Source organism: Saccostrea cucullata, unplaced genomic scaffold (assembly GCF_032062105.1).
Source record: "Saccostrea cucullata isolate Sc308-1 unplaced genomic scaffold, CSIRO_AGI_Scuc_v1 ctg3812, whole genome shotgun sequence".
Classification (NCBI taxonomy): domain Eukaryota; kingdom Metazoa; phylum Mollusca; class Bivalvia; order Ostreida; family Ostreidae; genus Saccostrea; species Saccostrea cuccullata.
In genome coordinates this window covers 1-15,430 of record NW_026931979.1, presented here as the reverse complement: position 1 = coordinate 15,430, position 15,430 = coordinate 1, and the positions used below count along the sequence as shown (strand labels likewise).

Here is a 15,430-nt window from a genome sequence, read left to right as displayed (position 1 = left end):
CAATCTGTAAACTTTTTTTTTCAAAATTCTAGTCCTTCTGTTTTACTTTTGACTATAATAAGCCCCAAATATTTTTTTTAAATTGATCAAAGCACTGAGGCAATGAGAGCTTAATAATCAGACACTAAGCAAATTAAAAGTGTGTATAAATGGGGAGGACATAACAAGTAAAAATAAAAATTACCAAAAACTTCGACAAAATTTAACATACTAGTAAGTCGGATTGGAGATGGGCATTCTACATGTATTTTCAACAGAAAAAAAATGAATACAGTGACATGGAATGGTTCGATCTTACTGCAAGGGAAAGTGGATGGGGTGAAGACTGCACTTTAAAACTAGTTTTAATTATACATGTAAATGTGAATGATAAAATTGTCATGCAGTAAAAAAAAACCCGAAATATTATTTTAACCAAACAGAGAAAGACTTTCTACAAACGATGGATCGAGACACTAAAAAATGTTGTACAGTTTATTTTCTGTTCACACGGATGCATGCTATGGAAACGGTGTTTACTTCTAATTCTTTTTAATATATTGAGATAATTAATCAATCAAGATTTACATAAAATGACGACTGATACAAATTCAGGCACAGAATTTTAATAAAATACGTTGTAACGGGGAAGGGGTGGGGGTCGAACAGTTGAAATTATTCACTGAATATTCAAATCAGCATGGTTATTTATTAACGAAATTTTTTTTTTGACAATGTGGGAAAAGTTTGAATCAATTAAATGCGTGTGTTTTGTTTCTAGTACAAAAGGTTAACAATATCATAATAAACCATGCAACTTAATCAGCAGATTTTGAATGAAGAAATTATAATTAAAGCCTTATTAGCTAGCTGCTTATCGATGCTGAAAATGCAAATTGTATTTTGATTTATTTGTTTATAATTACATCCTCAACTTTTCATTGATATTTCCCCCCATTATATAATCGGATGTATAAAACAATCTTATCTTTATTGAATAAAAAACATGAAAAAGGGGAAAGGAAAGGATAGAAAGAAAAACGGTAATAAAAAATTCTTGAGCTAAGTAATCACTGTGTTTAATAATCCTGACCAATCTCTACCGTCTATAATATACCGGCGTCAAAGTGAAATTTTGCGCTTTAATGACTGATAAGTAATTCAACAAACCTGTTTGCATAAAGCTTGTTAATGATGGGCCTAGTTTTTTTTTCTGAATTAAAACAATCAATGGAAATTGAATTCTGTTCTTAGCACATAGATAATTCAATTTTTTTTTTTTTTTTTTATTTACAATAAAAACATTAATCATCTCGTGTGTATATAAACCATGATAAATTAAATATCCAAAAATGTCAGATTTATAATAAATGCGGATGTTTCCTAAAGTTGAATTTATTTAAACCTAGAGAATCTAGAAACCATGTTCCTGAAAAGTTTTGAATAAATTATGTGCACAGGTAAAAAAGAAATCGCTAAAAATCCAAAATCTGGGACCGTCGGGAGTCGGGAAGACTAGATTTACCGCTTGCCCCCGGGATTTCAGGGACAGCCTAATCGTAGAATGACCCAGTTTTCAGCCTCGGCAGATAACGATGGACGCTGGTCAAGATCGCTTGTTTCTGGGATTTGATTTTAGCACACAACAAGTAGGTGAATGCATTTTATTATATAGCTGCATTTAAACCACTTGTCACTTGACCAAAGTTCTACTTTTGTAAACAAATTATAAGATCTTGATCCCGATCTAAATATGAAAAAAACTGTTAGGCGGATCTATGGGGAATTATGATGATGCTTTTGTATGTTTTTAAGAATATATCCTCTTTTTAATCAAATTAATGACACAAGAAGGTATAATTTTCCTTTTTTACAGATTAAGGCAGAAGCAATTAATGACTCTCTGCAACTTGTGAATGAAACAGCAGTCAAGTTTGACTCGGATCTTCCAGAATTCAAGTAAAAATGAGAATGTTTATATTGAATAACTTTTTCTCTTCCCTGGCAGATACTACTTTAACTATAAGTGTGTCAAACATTGTTATCTACAGTCAAACATTATTATTTAGAACTCAAGGAAACAATGGCAATGAAACTATTAAATTTTCAGAAAATTAATGATGATGAGTTTGAAATTTAAATTAAAACATGAAAATATTTTATAGAATGTATGGAATATTGTTTTAGAACTCATGAAGGGGTGCACATCCACAATGATAATGTCACAGTTACTGCCCCTGCTATCATGTGGGTCAAGGTAAGGTTACCTGTCATTTAAAGGACCTTAAGTTCCATGGTAGCCTATATGTTAACCTAATATTAATTTTAGGACCACTATACCATTTTATACTAATAAAATATTTTTCCCCAAACACTATTTATTATATAATAAAAATATTTCCAATGTTCCTAAAAATAGAAAACATTAAATAAATGAAAAATATATCTCATTTCTGTATTTAGGTAAATTTTTGACATCCAGATTTTAAAATATTAGGAACAAGTTATCCAATAATTGAGAAATGGTTTAATTTAGTTATTTGCATGGTATGTTCTGTATAATAAATACTGTTTCAGGGTTTCATGTTTTTCTATATAAGTTAATTTCTTTTAAAAAGCTCAGAATGTAGTCACGAAATTACTTAAATGATTTGGTTAAAAGAGTAGGAATGTTTTCTGCAAATGTACATCCTGTACAAGTTGGTATATTATGCATTCTTTTGACAGGCATTTGACTTGTTGCTTGATAGAATGAAGAAGAATGGTTTTCCCTTTCACAAAGTGGCGTGCATTTCAGGAGGAGGGCAGGTGTGACATCTTCTACATGTACATGAATATCTTATCCAAAAATTGTATCTTGATATTAATTCCTTAATTATTGAAGTTTTGAATTATAATTCCTTCACAATTTTGGGAATTGTTAAAGTTAATTAATTATCATTGATTTAACAATTATTGAAATAGGGGAAATAAATAAGAATAAAACAGGTGTTTAATTGCAATGCGAAATGCAATAACAATGCGAAATGTAATAAACCTGGATTATTACATTTTGTGTCATTACATTTTGCATCGAGATCAACACAAAAATGTAGTAATGCAGAATGTAATAATACGGCGCCGCTGGAGGGCCAGGTAAAAAAATATTTTTATTTGTTCGGACAAATTAGAAATTCGTTCGGACGAATTAGTTATTTGTTCGGACGAATTAGTTATTTGTTCGGACGAATTAGATATTTGTTCGGACAAATAAGTTATTTGTTCGGACAAATTAGATATTTGTTTGGACGAATTAGATATTCGTTCGGACAAATTAGAATTTCGTTCGGACGAATTAGTTATTTGTTCGGACGAATTAGATATTCGTTCGGACGAATTAGTTATTTGTTCGGACGAATTAGATATTCGTTCGGACAAATTAGAAATTCGTTCGGACGAATTAGAAATTTGTTCGGACAAATGAGTTATTTGTTCGGACAAATTAGATATTTGTTCGGACAAATTAGAAATTCGTTTGGACAAATAAGTTATTTGTACGGACGAATTAGAAATTCGTTCGGACGAATTAGTTATTTGTTCGGACAAATTAGAGAAATTGTGAACAACTGTCAGGACACCGCTAATAATGTGCGGTTTGCACCAAGACGTTTCATTTTATTTTGATTCTTTGCAAAATAACTTTAATGAACAACATTATCAATAAATATTTTGAAGATAAGTCGTTTTAATGTTGATCTCTTTCTTATGATTTTTATGTACATATTCACTACCGTGCAGTTATTAATCATGACATGTGAATGATTTTTGAAATACATTTCTGATACATATGTCGCCGATTTGTAGCTGAAATATTGCCGATTCGGCGTAAAACATTCAATCAATCAATCTGGTACATATGCGGTGTATAAAATGATTCAAAGGTCCTCATTGAGTTTTTAATTAAATATTCCTGTTTGTGAATTTAGAAAACTTCACAAAAATGAACCTGTTCGTATTGATCCCAGGTTGTTCATATGACTCGCGAGCCGGTGAATTACGAGGTCAACCGAACAATCTGGTATATTCCCTAGTCCATTGATTTTCAGAGCATAATTATAGTCCCCTCCCGTTATTGGAAAGGTACATGTGGTCGAACAAACTATTTAATTTCACTTTCAGCATTTCTTAATTTTGTTTATACGCTTTTAAAGTTGAGTACCAGTTCGAAGGTTTGATAGGCCAATGACTCACATAGAAAGGGAAATTATGAAAGCAACCCCTTTTACGGGGAAAATAAATCATGAATGAATGTCAAAATATTTTCAAGTAACAATCCCCCCCCCCCTCCTCTATTTAAAAAACGATCGATTGTCTTAATCATTGAGAACCTTAACTTGCATTAAATAATGATGTGTTTTTAAATTTTACTGCACTTTCTAGGAACGTACATGTATTCATCTATTTTTATCCTTTTCCCGGAAAGGGGCGTTTGTTTAATTTGGTCAAAATTATACCTGCATGTTTTAATTCATGCGCTTTTTTGATATTTAAATATAAAATAAAATTTATATAGATACTTAATAATAGTTTTTAACGATCTTAGAAAAAATCCATTGGAGATGGACTTATGAGATTCCCTATTTTTGTTCCTTGATCACAAAATACTTAAATGTGGGAACAGCGGTATAGAAGCAAATCTACAAATGTCCTAGCTAGTAAGCCCCACCTTAAAAAGATTAAGACCCTCGAATAAGAGGCTCGATATTTTGAGTCCGAAGTTTATTCAATATAATATAATGCAGCCACGTAGCATCGTTTTTGAAAGGGGGGCTGAGAAAAAAATAGCTACCTGAAAAGTTGACAAGCAAAAAAAAAAAAAAGGGGGTGACTCAGGAAAAGTTGCCCAAAGTTGACAGTCCTATTTAGTGGGGTGGGGGTGGGGGGGCTTACTTTTTCAATGCCAATTTTTTCCCGTACCAATTGCCTGCAGTAGGAGTAAAACCTTACATGTAAGGAGTGGATCTCATCTTTTCAAAGAAGCGGTAACTGACCACTGGCACCCCAGTATTAGTCAGGGATGGGAGTGAAAAGATGTTTGATAAGAAGTAATTGACCCTTTGAATTTACTAGTGGGCTCTCAGAAAATATACTTTCAGAATGGCAGAATTTAGGCCTATAATATATACCGGTATAGATCCATTATTTCCGAATATTTACAATCAACATACCCGACTTTAATATCACATGTCTAGTTGCTGCGTGTGTATGTCATGGTCCAAAGAACTATTTATGAATTAAAAAAGGATTAATCCTCCTGAATAGACAAAGTGTGTATCTCTCTTTACAGGATAATTTGTGCTAACATCTAATTTGCCCGAACAAATATCTAATTTGTCCGAACGAATTTCCAATTTGTCCGAACAAATATCTAATTTGTCCGAACAAATAACTTATTTGTCCGAACGAATATCTAATTCGTCCGAACAAATAACTAATTCGTCCAAACGAATATCTAATTCGTCCGAACAAATAACTAATTCGTCCGAACGAATTTCTAATTTGTCCGAACGAAAATCTAATTTGTCCGAACAAATAACTTATTTGTCCGAACGAATTTCTAATTTGTCCGAACGAATTTCTAATTCGTCCGAACAAATAACTAATTCGTCCGAACGAATTTCTAATTTGTCCGAACAAATAAAAATATTTTTTTACCTGGCCCTCCAGCGGCGCCGTATAATAATAAGATTTTTGGATTATTACATTTTGCGTTGATACGTTTTGCATTGAGATTAAGCAACAGGGAAGAACGCAACATGTAATAACACACTTTGTCAGTCGATGGGTCTTACAATATCGGAGAATCATGACCAAAAAAGGTCATGGTGATCTACTTCTGACATTTTATGGCTATATTAAAGTATCTCAATTACTAATTGGCTTAGAATCGTCAAACTTTGTCAGTTGATCCACCTTGGGTTTTCGGGGAATGTCTACCAAAAAGTAGGTCATGGTGACCTATTGAGATATCTCAACTAGTCTTCTTATTGGTTTAGAATCATCAATCTTTGTCAATTAATGCTTCTTGAGTCCTCAGAAAATTTCAACCAAAAAGTAGGTCACCGTGATCTACTTATGGTATTTTATAGCTATATTGAAATATCTTCAGTCCTAACTGGCTTAGTATCATCAAACTTTGTCAGTTGATGCTTCTTGGGTCCTTGGATACTTAGAGTTTGAGGCTTCAAATAGAGTTGATAGATTGTACAATTTATCAGATGATCGATTCAAAATGTAATAACGCAAAATATAATAATCCAGGTCTATTACGCTTGGCGTTGTTATTACATTTTGCGTTATAACTGTACATATATAATTAAAGCAATATGAGCTGCAAATTTTCAGAATTTTTGCTACAGAGTTGTAAATAACTATTTCCATGACAGAAGAGGAAAAAAATGTTTATATACTTCTGTTCTTCATATTTGCTAAGTAAGAACTATTTATAGGCTTTGATTGAATCCAAATTACATTATTGTCATTCTGTACAAAAATGATTTTTTATATAATATTGTATATTGGATTGTATAGAAGTCTTTCTTCTGAAACAATTTAATGTCTTTTAGTCTAATTAAAGCAAAATAAAATTTTCAAAAATGCAGCTTATATTGCTTTATATTCATATATAGTACCTATTGTAATTAATATTCATATGTAGTACCTTTTCCCTGCAGCAAACTGGTAGTGTATACTGGAAAAAATGTACAAACCAAATCTTAAGAAATCTTGATGACAAAAAACAACTACATGAACAACTACAGGTAAAATAAAACAATTTCCCTCCCGAGTCTTACCCCAGGGCTAATTCAAACAGGGTTGGGGTCAATTACTTTTAGATGTAATTAAATTCATGAACTTCCAAATACATAGATAATTTTGTCAATGACTGACAATTACAATTGCATTGATTTTTTTCAAATATAATTAATTACTCTCAACTACCTAGACAAATGTAATTAGATACATTTCAAATACTTCAGTTTTATTTTTAAAAAATCTCAAAACATTTTCACAAAACATATACAAGTATATACAGGCATTTAGTACTGAAATTAGTGTTTCTACATTTCTGAGTTCATTTTATTCATGATTTGATTTCCACAGTATCACTCATACAACATCCATCGTTCTGATCTATCGTTCTGAAGATTTTTAAAGTCAACTCATCTAGTGTACTCTTGAATTCTTTTTTTGGTTCTGAACAAGATGTTTATATACTGAACTTTTATTCAGTATTTTTGTTCCTGTGTATGAGGGGGGTGGAGGGGTGGTTCACACATGAAGAATCTTTACACATTGCCCTGGGCAGCATGTGTTGCTGTATAAACAAATGGGTACTCAAACAAACTAAACAATATGAGACATTTCATTATTGCATAAACACAAGCTCATGGAGACTATGCATCATAAACAGACACCTTACTTAACTTTTAGCTTGAAAAAAGTAATTGAAATGTACTTGAAAAGTAATTGAAAGTTGTAACATTATATTTTTTAAAATGTAATTAAATACATTCAATTACTTGTAATTGAAAGCAGGTTAAATTACAATTTACTTCCAATTACTTTGAAAAATGTAATTAATTACACTCAATTACAATTACTTTTTTTCAATTACCACATCCTTGAATTCAAAAATAAATAGCAAATGATTTTTAAAGGATGGCTTCTTTTACACAAGAAATTTTTTTTCATTCTAACAGGACTGTTTTTCGATCTCTGATTCTCCAGTATGGATGGATGCCAGCACAACAAAGAATTGCCTCGAACTGGAAGAAAAAATAGGTGGTCCATTGGTACGATATCTTATTCTTTTGACAGGATGAAATCTTTTTGAAGGATAATCTGAATTATGATGAAAAAAGTTTTACTTTTGTAGAAACTAGCAGAAATAACTGGTTCTCGTGCTTTTGAGAGGTTTACAGGGCCCCAGATTACGAAGATTTCTCAGACAAGACCATCGGAGTACAGTGATACAGAGGTACAATTTTACCTCCGCTGCTCTCAAAAGCATTGTTTTTCTGCCCATCTGTTAAATGTATAAACTTGGTCTACATTATTGTTACAGAGGATTTCATTGGTCAGTAGTTTTGCAGCATCCCTTTTGATTGGAGATTATGCTCCAATAGATTTGAGTGATGGATCTGGAATGAACCTTTTGGATATTAGAACTAAGAAGTGGTCACCAGAATGTCTTCTGGTAAGTCCTTAGCCCCGTCCTTTTTTTTTTAAATATCCCATCTCCATTTTAATTAATTGCGTACATGCTGAACACCAATCAAGATTTGCTAATTTTAATTTTTTTTCTCTTTCTTTGCAGTCTTACATAGAGGCTGACTTGTTTATTTTCTCAGATTAAATTTTGCAGCCCCTCTCTTCCCTGATCACAGGGGGTTTGGATGAAAAAAAGTGTAACAAATTTCATTCACATAAAGATATGACGGGTGGGATAATTGGCATGAAAATGATTTACTAATTTATTCTATTTCCTTGGTATTAAAGGCTTGTGGATCCAACTTGAGTCAGAAGCTGGGAGAACCAGTGCCATCCAAACAAGTCATTGTAAGTTTTACAGGTCATCATTCAAACAAGTCATTGTAAGTTTTACAGACCATCATCCCAACAAGTCATTGTAAGTTTTACAGACCATCATCCCAACAAGTCATTGTAAGTTTTACAGGTCATCATCTCAAATAAGTCATTGTAAGTTTTACAGACCATCATCCAAACAAGTCATTGTAAGTTATAAAGGCCATCATCCAAACAAGTCATTGTAAGTTATAAAGGCCATCATCCAAACAAGTCATTGTAAGTTTTACAGGTCATCATCCAAACAAGTCATTGTAAGTTTTACAGGTCATAGCTTCTAGATAATTTACATAGCTTCATCAAATTTTTGCCTCATATTTTGTATAACTAAGGACGAAGATTGTGGTGTATAAATTTTTCAATCTATTTGTACTGGACTTTGTTTGTCTTTGATAGGGAAACGTGAGCCGCTTTCTCATCGGTCGATATAACTTTTGTCCTAATTGCAAGGTTGTGGCTTTTACCGGAGATAACCCAGGTATTTCAGTGAAGATTAGAAAAGTTAGCATTCTAAAATAATATTTTTATATTTGATATATGTTCTACAACTTGGAAAATATTGTTTTTAATATGAACTTTATATTTTTGGGGGAATTTTCATAGATATTTAAGGACTAGGAATAAGCCCTCTTATTTTTATCTTGAATAAAAAACACAAAAACAAACATCCTTCTTTTTGTTAAAACTGAAGTGAAAACTTTCAGGTTCTTCATCATTTTTTTATCATCTTTTTGTCATCCTTCTGGCTTTTGGTAACTTGCATAAAGTTTTGCTTTTTCACATATTTATTTTCAAAAGAAATCAAATTTATATTAATACCCATATGATGCACACATGCATTTTCAGCAGAGCATTTGGGCAAAGGTCGTCAGAAATGACTATTTAGTAACTTGATATTAATTTTGTATAAAGGAATGATTGTTTTTAGAAAGAGATAGCCTTCTAATCATAGGGTGAATGAGCCTTAACTGCAAGTGCATTATCAAATCTACAAAATGCTTTGTTATATTTTCTATAGCTTCCCTGGCAGGAGTGGCACCTAAACTAGGTGATGCAATTGTAAGTACTAAGCAATGGTATAAATGTTTGGTTACTGATAACAATACATGTATCTTCCAAAAAAGTCTTTTATTAGCTCTGACATTTGAGCCAGAGGCTATAATATTGTGATTGAGATTTGACTCTTAGCTTTCTTGGTTATATTGTTGACGACCGGTCACGGTAGCCTAGTGGTAGAGCGTTCGCTTCGTGATCGGGAGGCCCGGGTTCGATTCTCGATCGCGGCGCCGCGTCATACCTAAGACGTAAACAAAGGTAGTGACTGTTCCTTCGCCAAGCGCTCGGCACTAGAAGTGAAAGTCACGGGTCTTTCGGATATGACCTTAAAAACGTAGGTCCCGTGTCACGGTAGGCGTCGGCACGATAAAGAACCCTCACTGCTCAATGGCCCTGAGTGCCGAGTATAGGTCTAAATTTGAAGCCCTTCACCGGCATCGGTGACGTCTCCATATGAGTGAAAAATTCTCAAGAGGGACGTTAAACAATATACAATCAATCAATATATTGTTGACGTAGTTGCTGAACTTAATTTTTACTATTTCATCTTCTTTCAAGAACCACTTAATGCCTAGTTTCAACCAAACTTGCTGACAGAACATCTTTAGGTGAAGAGGATTTGAACTTGTTTAAATTTTTTTCAATTAGGGGAGCGATTTCAGAGATAGTAAAAACTGAAGGCATTTAAAAAAAATTATTCTCAAGAGCCATGAAATAAAAAAAATATGAATTTCAAACTTAATTCAAAATTTATGAAGTAAAAATTAAAGAGGGTCCTTATATAGCTGTCCCTGTTCTTAGTACATTTTCTATTTTCAAATCACAGATTCTTTTTTTCTGCTCCTTTGGATAAAAAAAATGTTTTAGATTTTTTTTATTATAGTTGTAGTTCGTTTGTGACAATACATATTATTTTAAAGATAAGTCTGGGGTCCAGTGATACAGTATTTTCCTGGCTACCAAGTCGGACCATGGAACTGGATGGACACATCTTTGTTAACCCGATCGACTCGGATACGTATATGTCTCTAGTCTGGTAGGTGGTTTTTATTATTTTGGAGGGTTGTTTCTTGACTGGAAAATAATTTTTTGAAATGCAAAGATCAACAGAGAGTTCAGTAGTAAGACATTTAAAATTATATTGAATTTTGAAGAAAAAAAATGATTTGTCAGCTGTTAGTACCTTTACTTTTTATTCATAAAAATATTTTTTTTATTTTATCACTTTTCATGCAGTATGTCACAAACTTTTTCCAATAATACAAGTTTACTTTTTATGAATTAAAAAAAAGTTGTCTATTAAAGACGTACAACACACTGTGGGAGATAACTCTTGCGATTTTAATTGAACGTTTGACGTGACGTCAAATTTAACGTCAAAAATAAAGCGTCAAAATGACGAGTAAAACGATCCCGATGTACATATCAATCATAAAAGAAAAATGGGATATGGGGCTTGGCTGTGATTATGCGTACCATACTCAATCAATAAGTATTTCTTTTTATTAACCCGATTAAACTCCGTAAAAAGCAAGACATAAAATGCCATCCCTAAATGTTTATTTCATTTCATTTCATTTCATATACATTGAATTGTAATCAAAGCGCAGCATTTTTTTTATTCTGAAAATTTTATTTTACATTGCCGAAATTCTCATTATGTACAGTTGGCTATATAACATTCGGATTAATGGTCTTCATTACAATTTGTGCATATACGATATAAATATTGTTTTTCATCTTTGATTAAATAAAACAACAATAAACAAACAAAAAACTTTTTACAATGTAAAATCGATGTTGTTCTTAGACCCTTACAGATCAAAGAGGAAGGAACAACTTTGAAAATGTAGGAGATGTTTTTTTCCTCCCTTTATTCACGGTTTTCCACCGAATCAGATACATCTACCGCAAGACCTGATAATTTCATAAATCCGAGAATTGAATACTATAGACCTCATTTACACAATGTAAGTATAGAATTGAAAAGAATTATTCACTAGTACTGAAATTATCTGAATTTATGAATACTAGTATCCTATTGCAGCAAATCGTTTGACTTTCTGTCAACAATGTCGGTTCGCATTTCCTCGAATCAAAACAAAGCGTAGCCTATAAGATTTTTAAAAAATATCAATGTGCGATTTGATATAAATTGAAATAGATGAAGAGTTTAATGTTTGATATTTTGAAGTTAATGTGGACGAATACGGAATTTTCATTTTAACTTTAGAAGCAACGACATTGATTGATTGATTGTATATTGTTTAACGTCCCTCTCGAGAATTTTTCACTCATATGGAGACGTCACCGTATGCCGTTGAAGGGCCTCAAATTTTGACCTTTACTCGGCACTCAGGGCCATTGAGCAGTGAGGGATCTTTATCGTGCCAACGCCTGCCGCTGACACGGGGCCTCGGTTTTTAAGGTCTCATCCGAAGGACCCGCAACTTTCACTGCAAAGTGCCGAGCGCATGGCGAAGGAACAGTTGCTACCCATTTTAACGACTAGGTCAGTCGCGGCCGAGATACGAACTAACGACCTCCCAATCACGGAGCGAGCGCTCTACACAACGACATTGAAAGAATGCGTACAATATCATGAGGGGTGTACATCTATGCAAATGTCGATGTATCCCCACGGCCACATACTGTCTCGTTTGAAATAATGACATGAAAGAAACTACAATTATTCCATTTATATCACAGGAGAGTTGTTAATTTACCATTTTTTAATAAATAAAATTAAAGAAATAAAATTAAAAATCAACATATTCAAGTTCAACATAACTTGAATTCGTATCCAGGTTTCATGTGATATGGAATGCACAACGCATACATATATGGACTAAACACTGAAATCCTTCAGTAATTCTTTCCTGATACATATAAAACCAGCTGTCAATATTTATTCTGCATTCATGAATTTAAAAACTGATGCATACCTCCGGGATTCAAATGACGAAATACTAGTATATTTGGACTGTAAACGACGTTTCGTCAAACGCTTAATGGTCTGCGACGCAAAAAAGGAAGGGATGGGGGTGGTAGGGGTATTCAAAAATTGCCTAAAAATCTACACTTAAATACGATTTACATTTAAGAACTTTTAAATTCGTAAGTTTATATAATTTTGAAGCAAAAGCAATATTCCAAATTGATTTTTTTAAATGTGTATATGTAGATTCATAGCAAAGTGATCGACCCCCGTCTGAAAGACGCGCAGGAACGTGATTTATTGAGAAAGGAGGAGGGGGTAATTTTCCGCTATTAAATCAAAACTGGTCGTACAAAAATTATATTAAAAATTATGAAGATTATTTTTACTACCAGCTACCTAAAGAAAGTTTTTTACCAAAATTAAACGACAGGTTTTTTCACAAAAAAAAATTTGAATTTGAAAAATACACAATTTTCAAGGCTTAGATAATTCATAGTTTTTCAGTTAAAAGTCTTTAAAAAATTGTTTTGATGATATGTATATGAAAAAGATGACTATGTTTTTGTGTTAAATGGTTAAAGGAATAAGTCAATGAAATTTGACATTTATATCCAACCTGACTTTTTGAAAATCAAGGTTTAAGTAGTTCATTGATTAAAAATTTTCTCTCCTTGTAAACAACTAAAGGGGGGTAACTTTTGGAAGTTCCTGTCCAAAAACCACTCTCGAACGATTTTGTCCAAAATGTGCATACATGCAGTAGATATAGTTATGTACTAAATACACAAAAATAACGGAAATTAAACGACAGGAATTTTTGGGGGAAGGTATGTTGTACATCCTTAACAGACCATAGAATTTCTTTTCTAGCTTTAAGAATGGTTCTCTTACAAGGGAGAGAATCAAAGATGAATGTGCTGAAGGATCATGGGATAAATTTTCAGAATACTTGAAAAACACACCAATGAGAAATAATGGAAATATAGGTAAAAATATTTCTTTAACAAAGATAAGAAAGCACCTCTGAGAGTTTTTATAAAAATAGAGGTTTGGCAATGCTAAGGCCTTGATAAAAGCATTGTTTTCTTTAACAAACATAAGAAAGCACATTTGAGAGTTTTCACAAAAATAGAGGTTCAGCAATGCTACATGTTAGGCCTTGATAAAAGTATTGTTTCTGGAAAATCCCAGCGTACTTTTGAATCCTGATTATATGTTTTTTATGAAATGAATCTGATCGATGTACTTTATGCAGGAATATATTTTGATGTGATGGAGATACAGCCATTATCACAGGGAATTTTCCGGTTCAACAAATTAAATGAAAAGGTACGTAATGAGGAATTTAAAAACAACATCTGAATATTTAATTTATTAAAATGAAGCTTTTTACTTTTTACCACAAAACCTGGACATGCTTGTACATGTAATTTTATCCCCTCCCACTATCCCTTAATTTCTCCAAACTTATTTTTAAAAAAGTTTGTTTCTGGTAAAGTTTTGAAGATGTCTTACCAGATATTGGTTTTACTTTAAGCAATTAAAGGCTTTTTGAGATGAACTATAATGCCTTACTTAAAAATTAACAGGTTTCAAGATATCTATTAGTGCAAGCTTTGTTTAATGTTTTATAATTTTTATTTAAATATACATGTACCTCAATATTAATTCAGAATTTTTTTGTAACACTTGATTCCAGTTTAAGATATGAAAAATGCTTGCTAGGGATCAGGATTTGAAAAAAAAAATGGGAAAAATTCTTTTTTTTTAGTTAATTACATGTAATATTGTAAGAATCTTTGTCGTAAATTAATAGGTGGCCTCCTTCCCACCAGAAGTAGAAGTTCGAGCTGTGATAGAAAGCCAGATGATTGCTCGTAAAATGTACATGGAAATGAGAGGAATGCACACAGGTAGGATGTATAACGATAACACGTTTTATGTTAACAATAAGAGCTTTAGGACTAGCACAGTTGTATAATATGTGAAGGACGAGAGTATTGGGGCGAGCACATTTGTGTATTTCTAAATAAATTTCTAAAGTTTTGTTACAAAATTGATGTGATATTTTACATGTTCATTTCAAAGTTTTCACATTTTTATACACCTGCTCTACATGTATATATCAGTTGAAAGTAAATAGTCCCACTTTTCAAAGTTTTCTCTGTGTTACCTAATGCCTTGTCATCATATGTGTCACATCATGCAGCCTTCATTTTTCAGAAATTAATAAATTAGTACACATACATCACATGTATATGCATGGTGACTCTCATTAAATCCTTTGACAGGCCTGGACAACCGAATCCTGGCCACTGGTGGAGCCTCTCTCAATAAGGCCATTCTGCAGGTAAAGTTGAAGGACATTTAGGAATCACTGTCTAGTTAGTGGAGTATGCCAGGGCATCAATGATAGTTGGAAACATGGGATAATTTGCATAACGGGCAAATTATTTATAAATTATTCAACAATTTGAGTTATTGTTGTCACCGAACTAGACAGTAATTCCATATTAATCCATTTAATGGTGACATAAATTTCTATATTGAGATTTAAAAAATGTAGACTAATAGATTTAAATTACACAAGGTCTCCGATGTCAATTTCAGTAGTCGCTGCCACAAAGAAAAAGAAACTGCATGAGATTTACATACCCATTGGGCCTCCTTAGCTCCTGACGTTTCGCTTTGTGAAATTTACATGCCAGGCGAATGATCAAGGAATCAAATTAACCAACTTATTCCTATGACTTCTCATGTAATTCTAGGTTATATTATTCTAGGTTATATCATTCTGTAGGTTATTTCATTCATTTCATTATAGGT

The 15,430-nt window shown here is 32.5% G+C and overlaps 1 protein-coding gene across 1 annotated transcript; it reads left to right on the top strand.

Annotated features, from left to right (window-relative positions):
- Positions 1–1,388: 1,388 nt before the first annotated feature.
- LOC134234182 (xylulose kinase-like) lies at positions 1,389–14,954 on the top strand (the record flags this gene model as incomplete). Its single annotated transcript, XM_062716240.1, has 16 exons — positions 1,389–1,628; positions 1,856–1,938; positions 2,167–2,236; positions 2,707–2,787; positions 6,693–6,779; positions 7,722–7,814; positions 7,898–7,999; positions 8,087–8,218; positions 8,521–8,580; positions 9,004–9,085; positions 9,626–9,666; positions 10,584–10,699; positions 13,475–13,590; positions 13,860–13,933; positions 14,421–14,517; positions 14,896–14,954. Coding segments are annotated over exons 1-16 (1,347 nt in total), but the record flags the coding sequence as incomplete, so codon positions are not given.
- Positions 14,955–15,430: the final 476 nt, after the last annotated feature.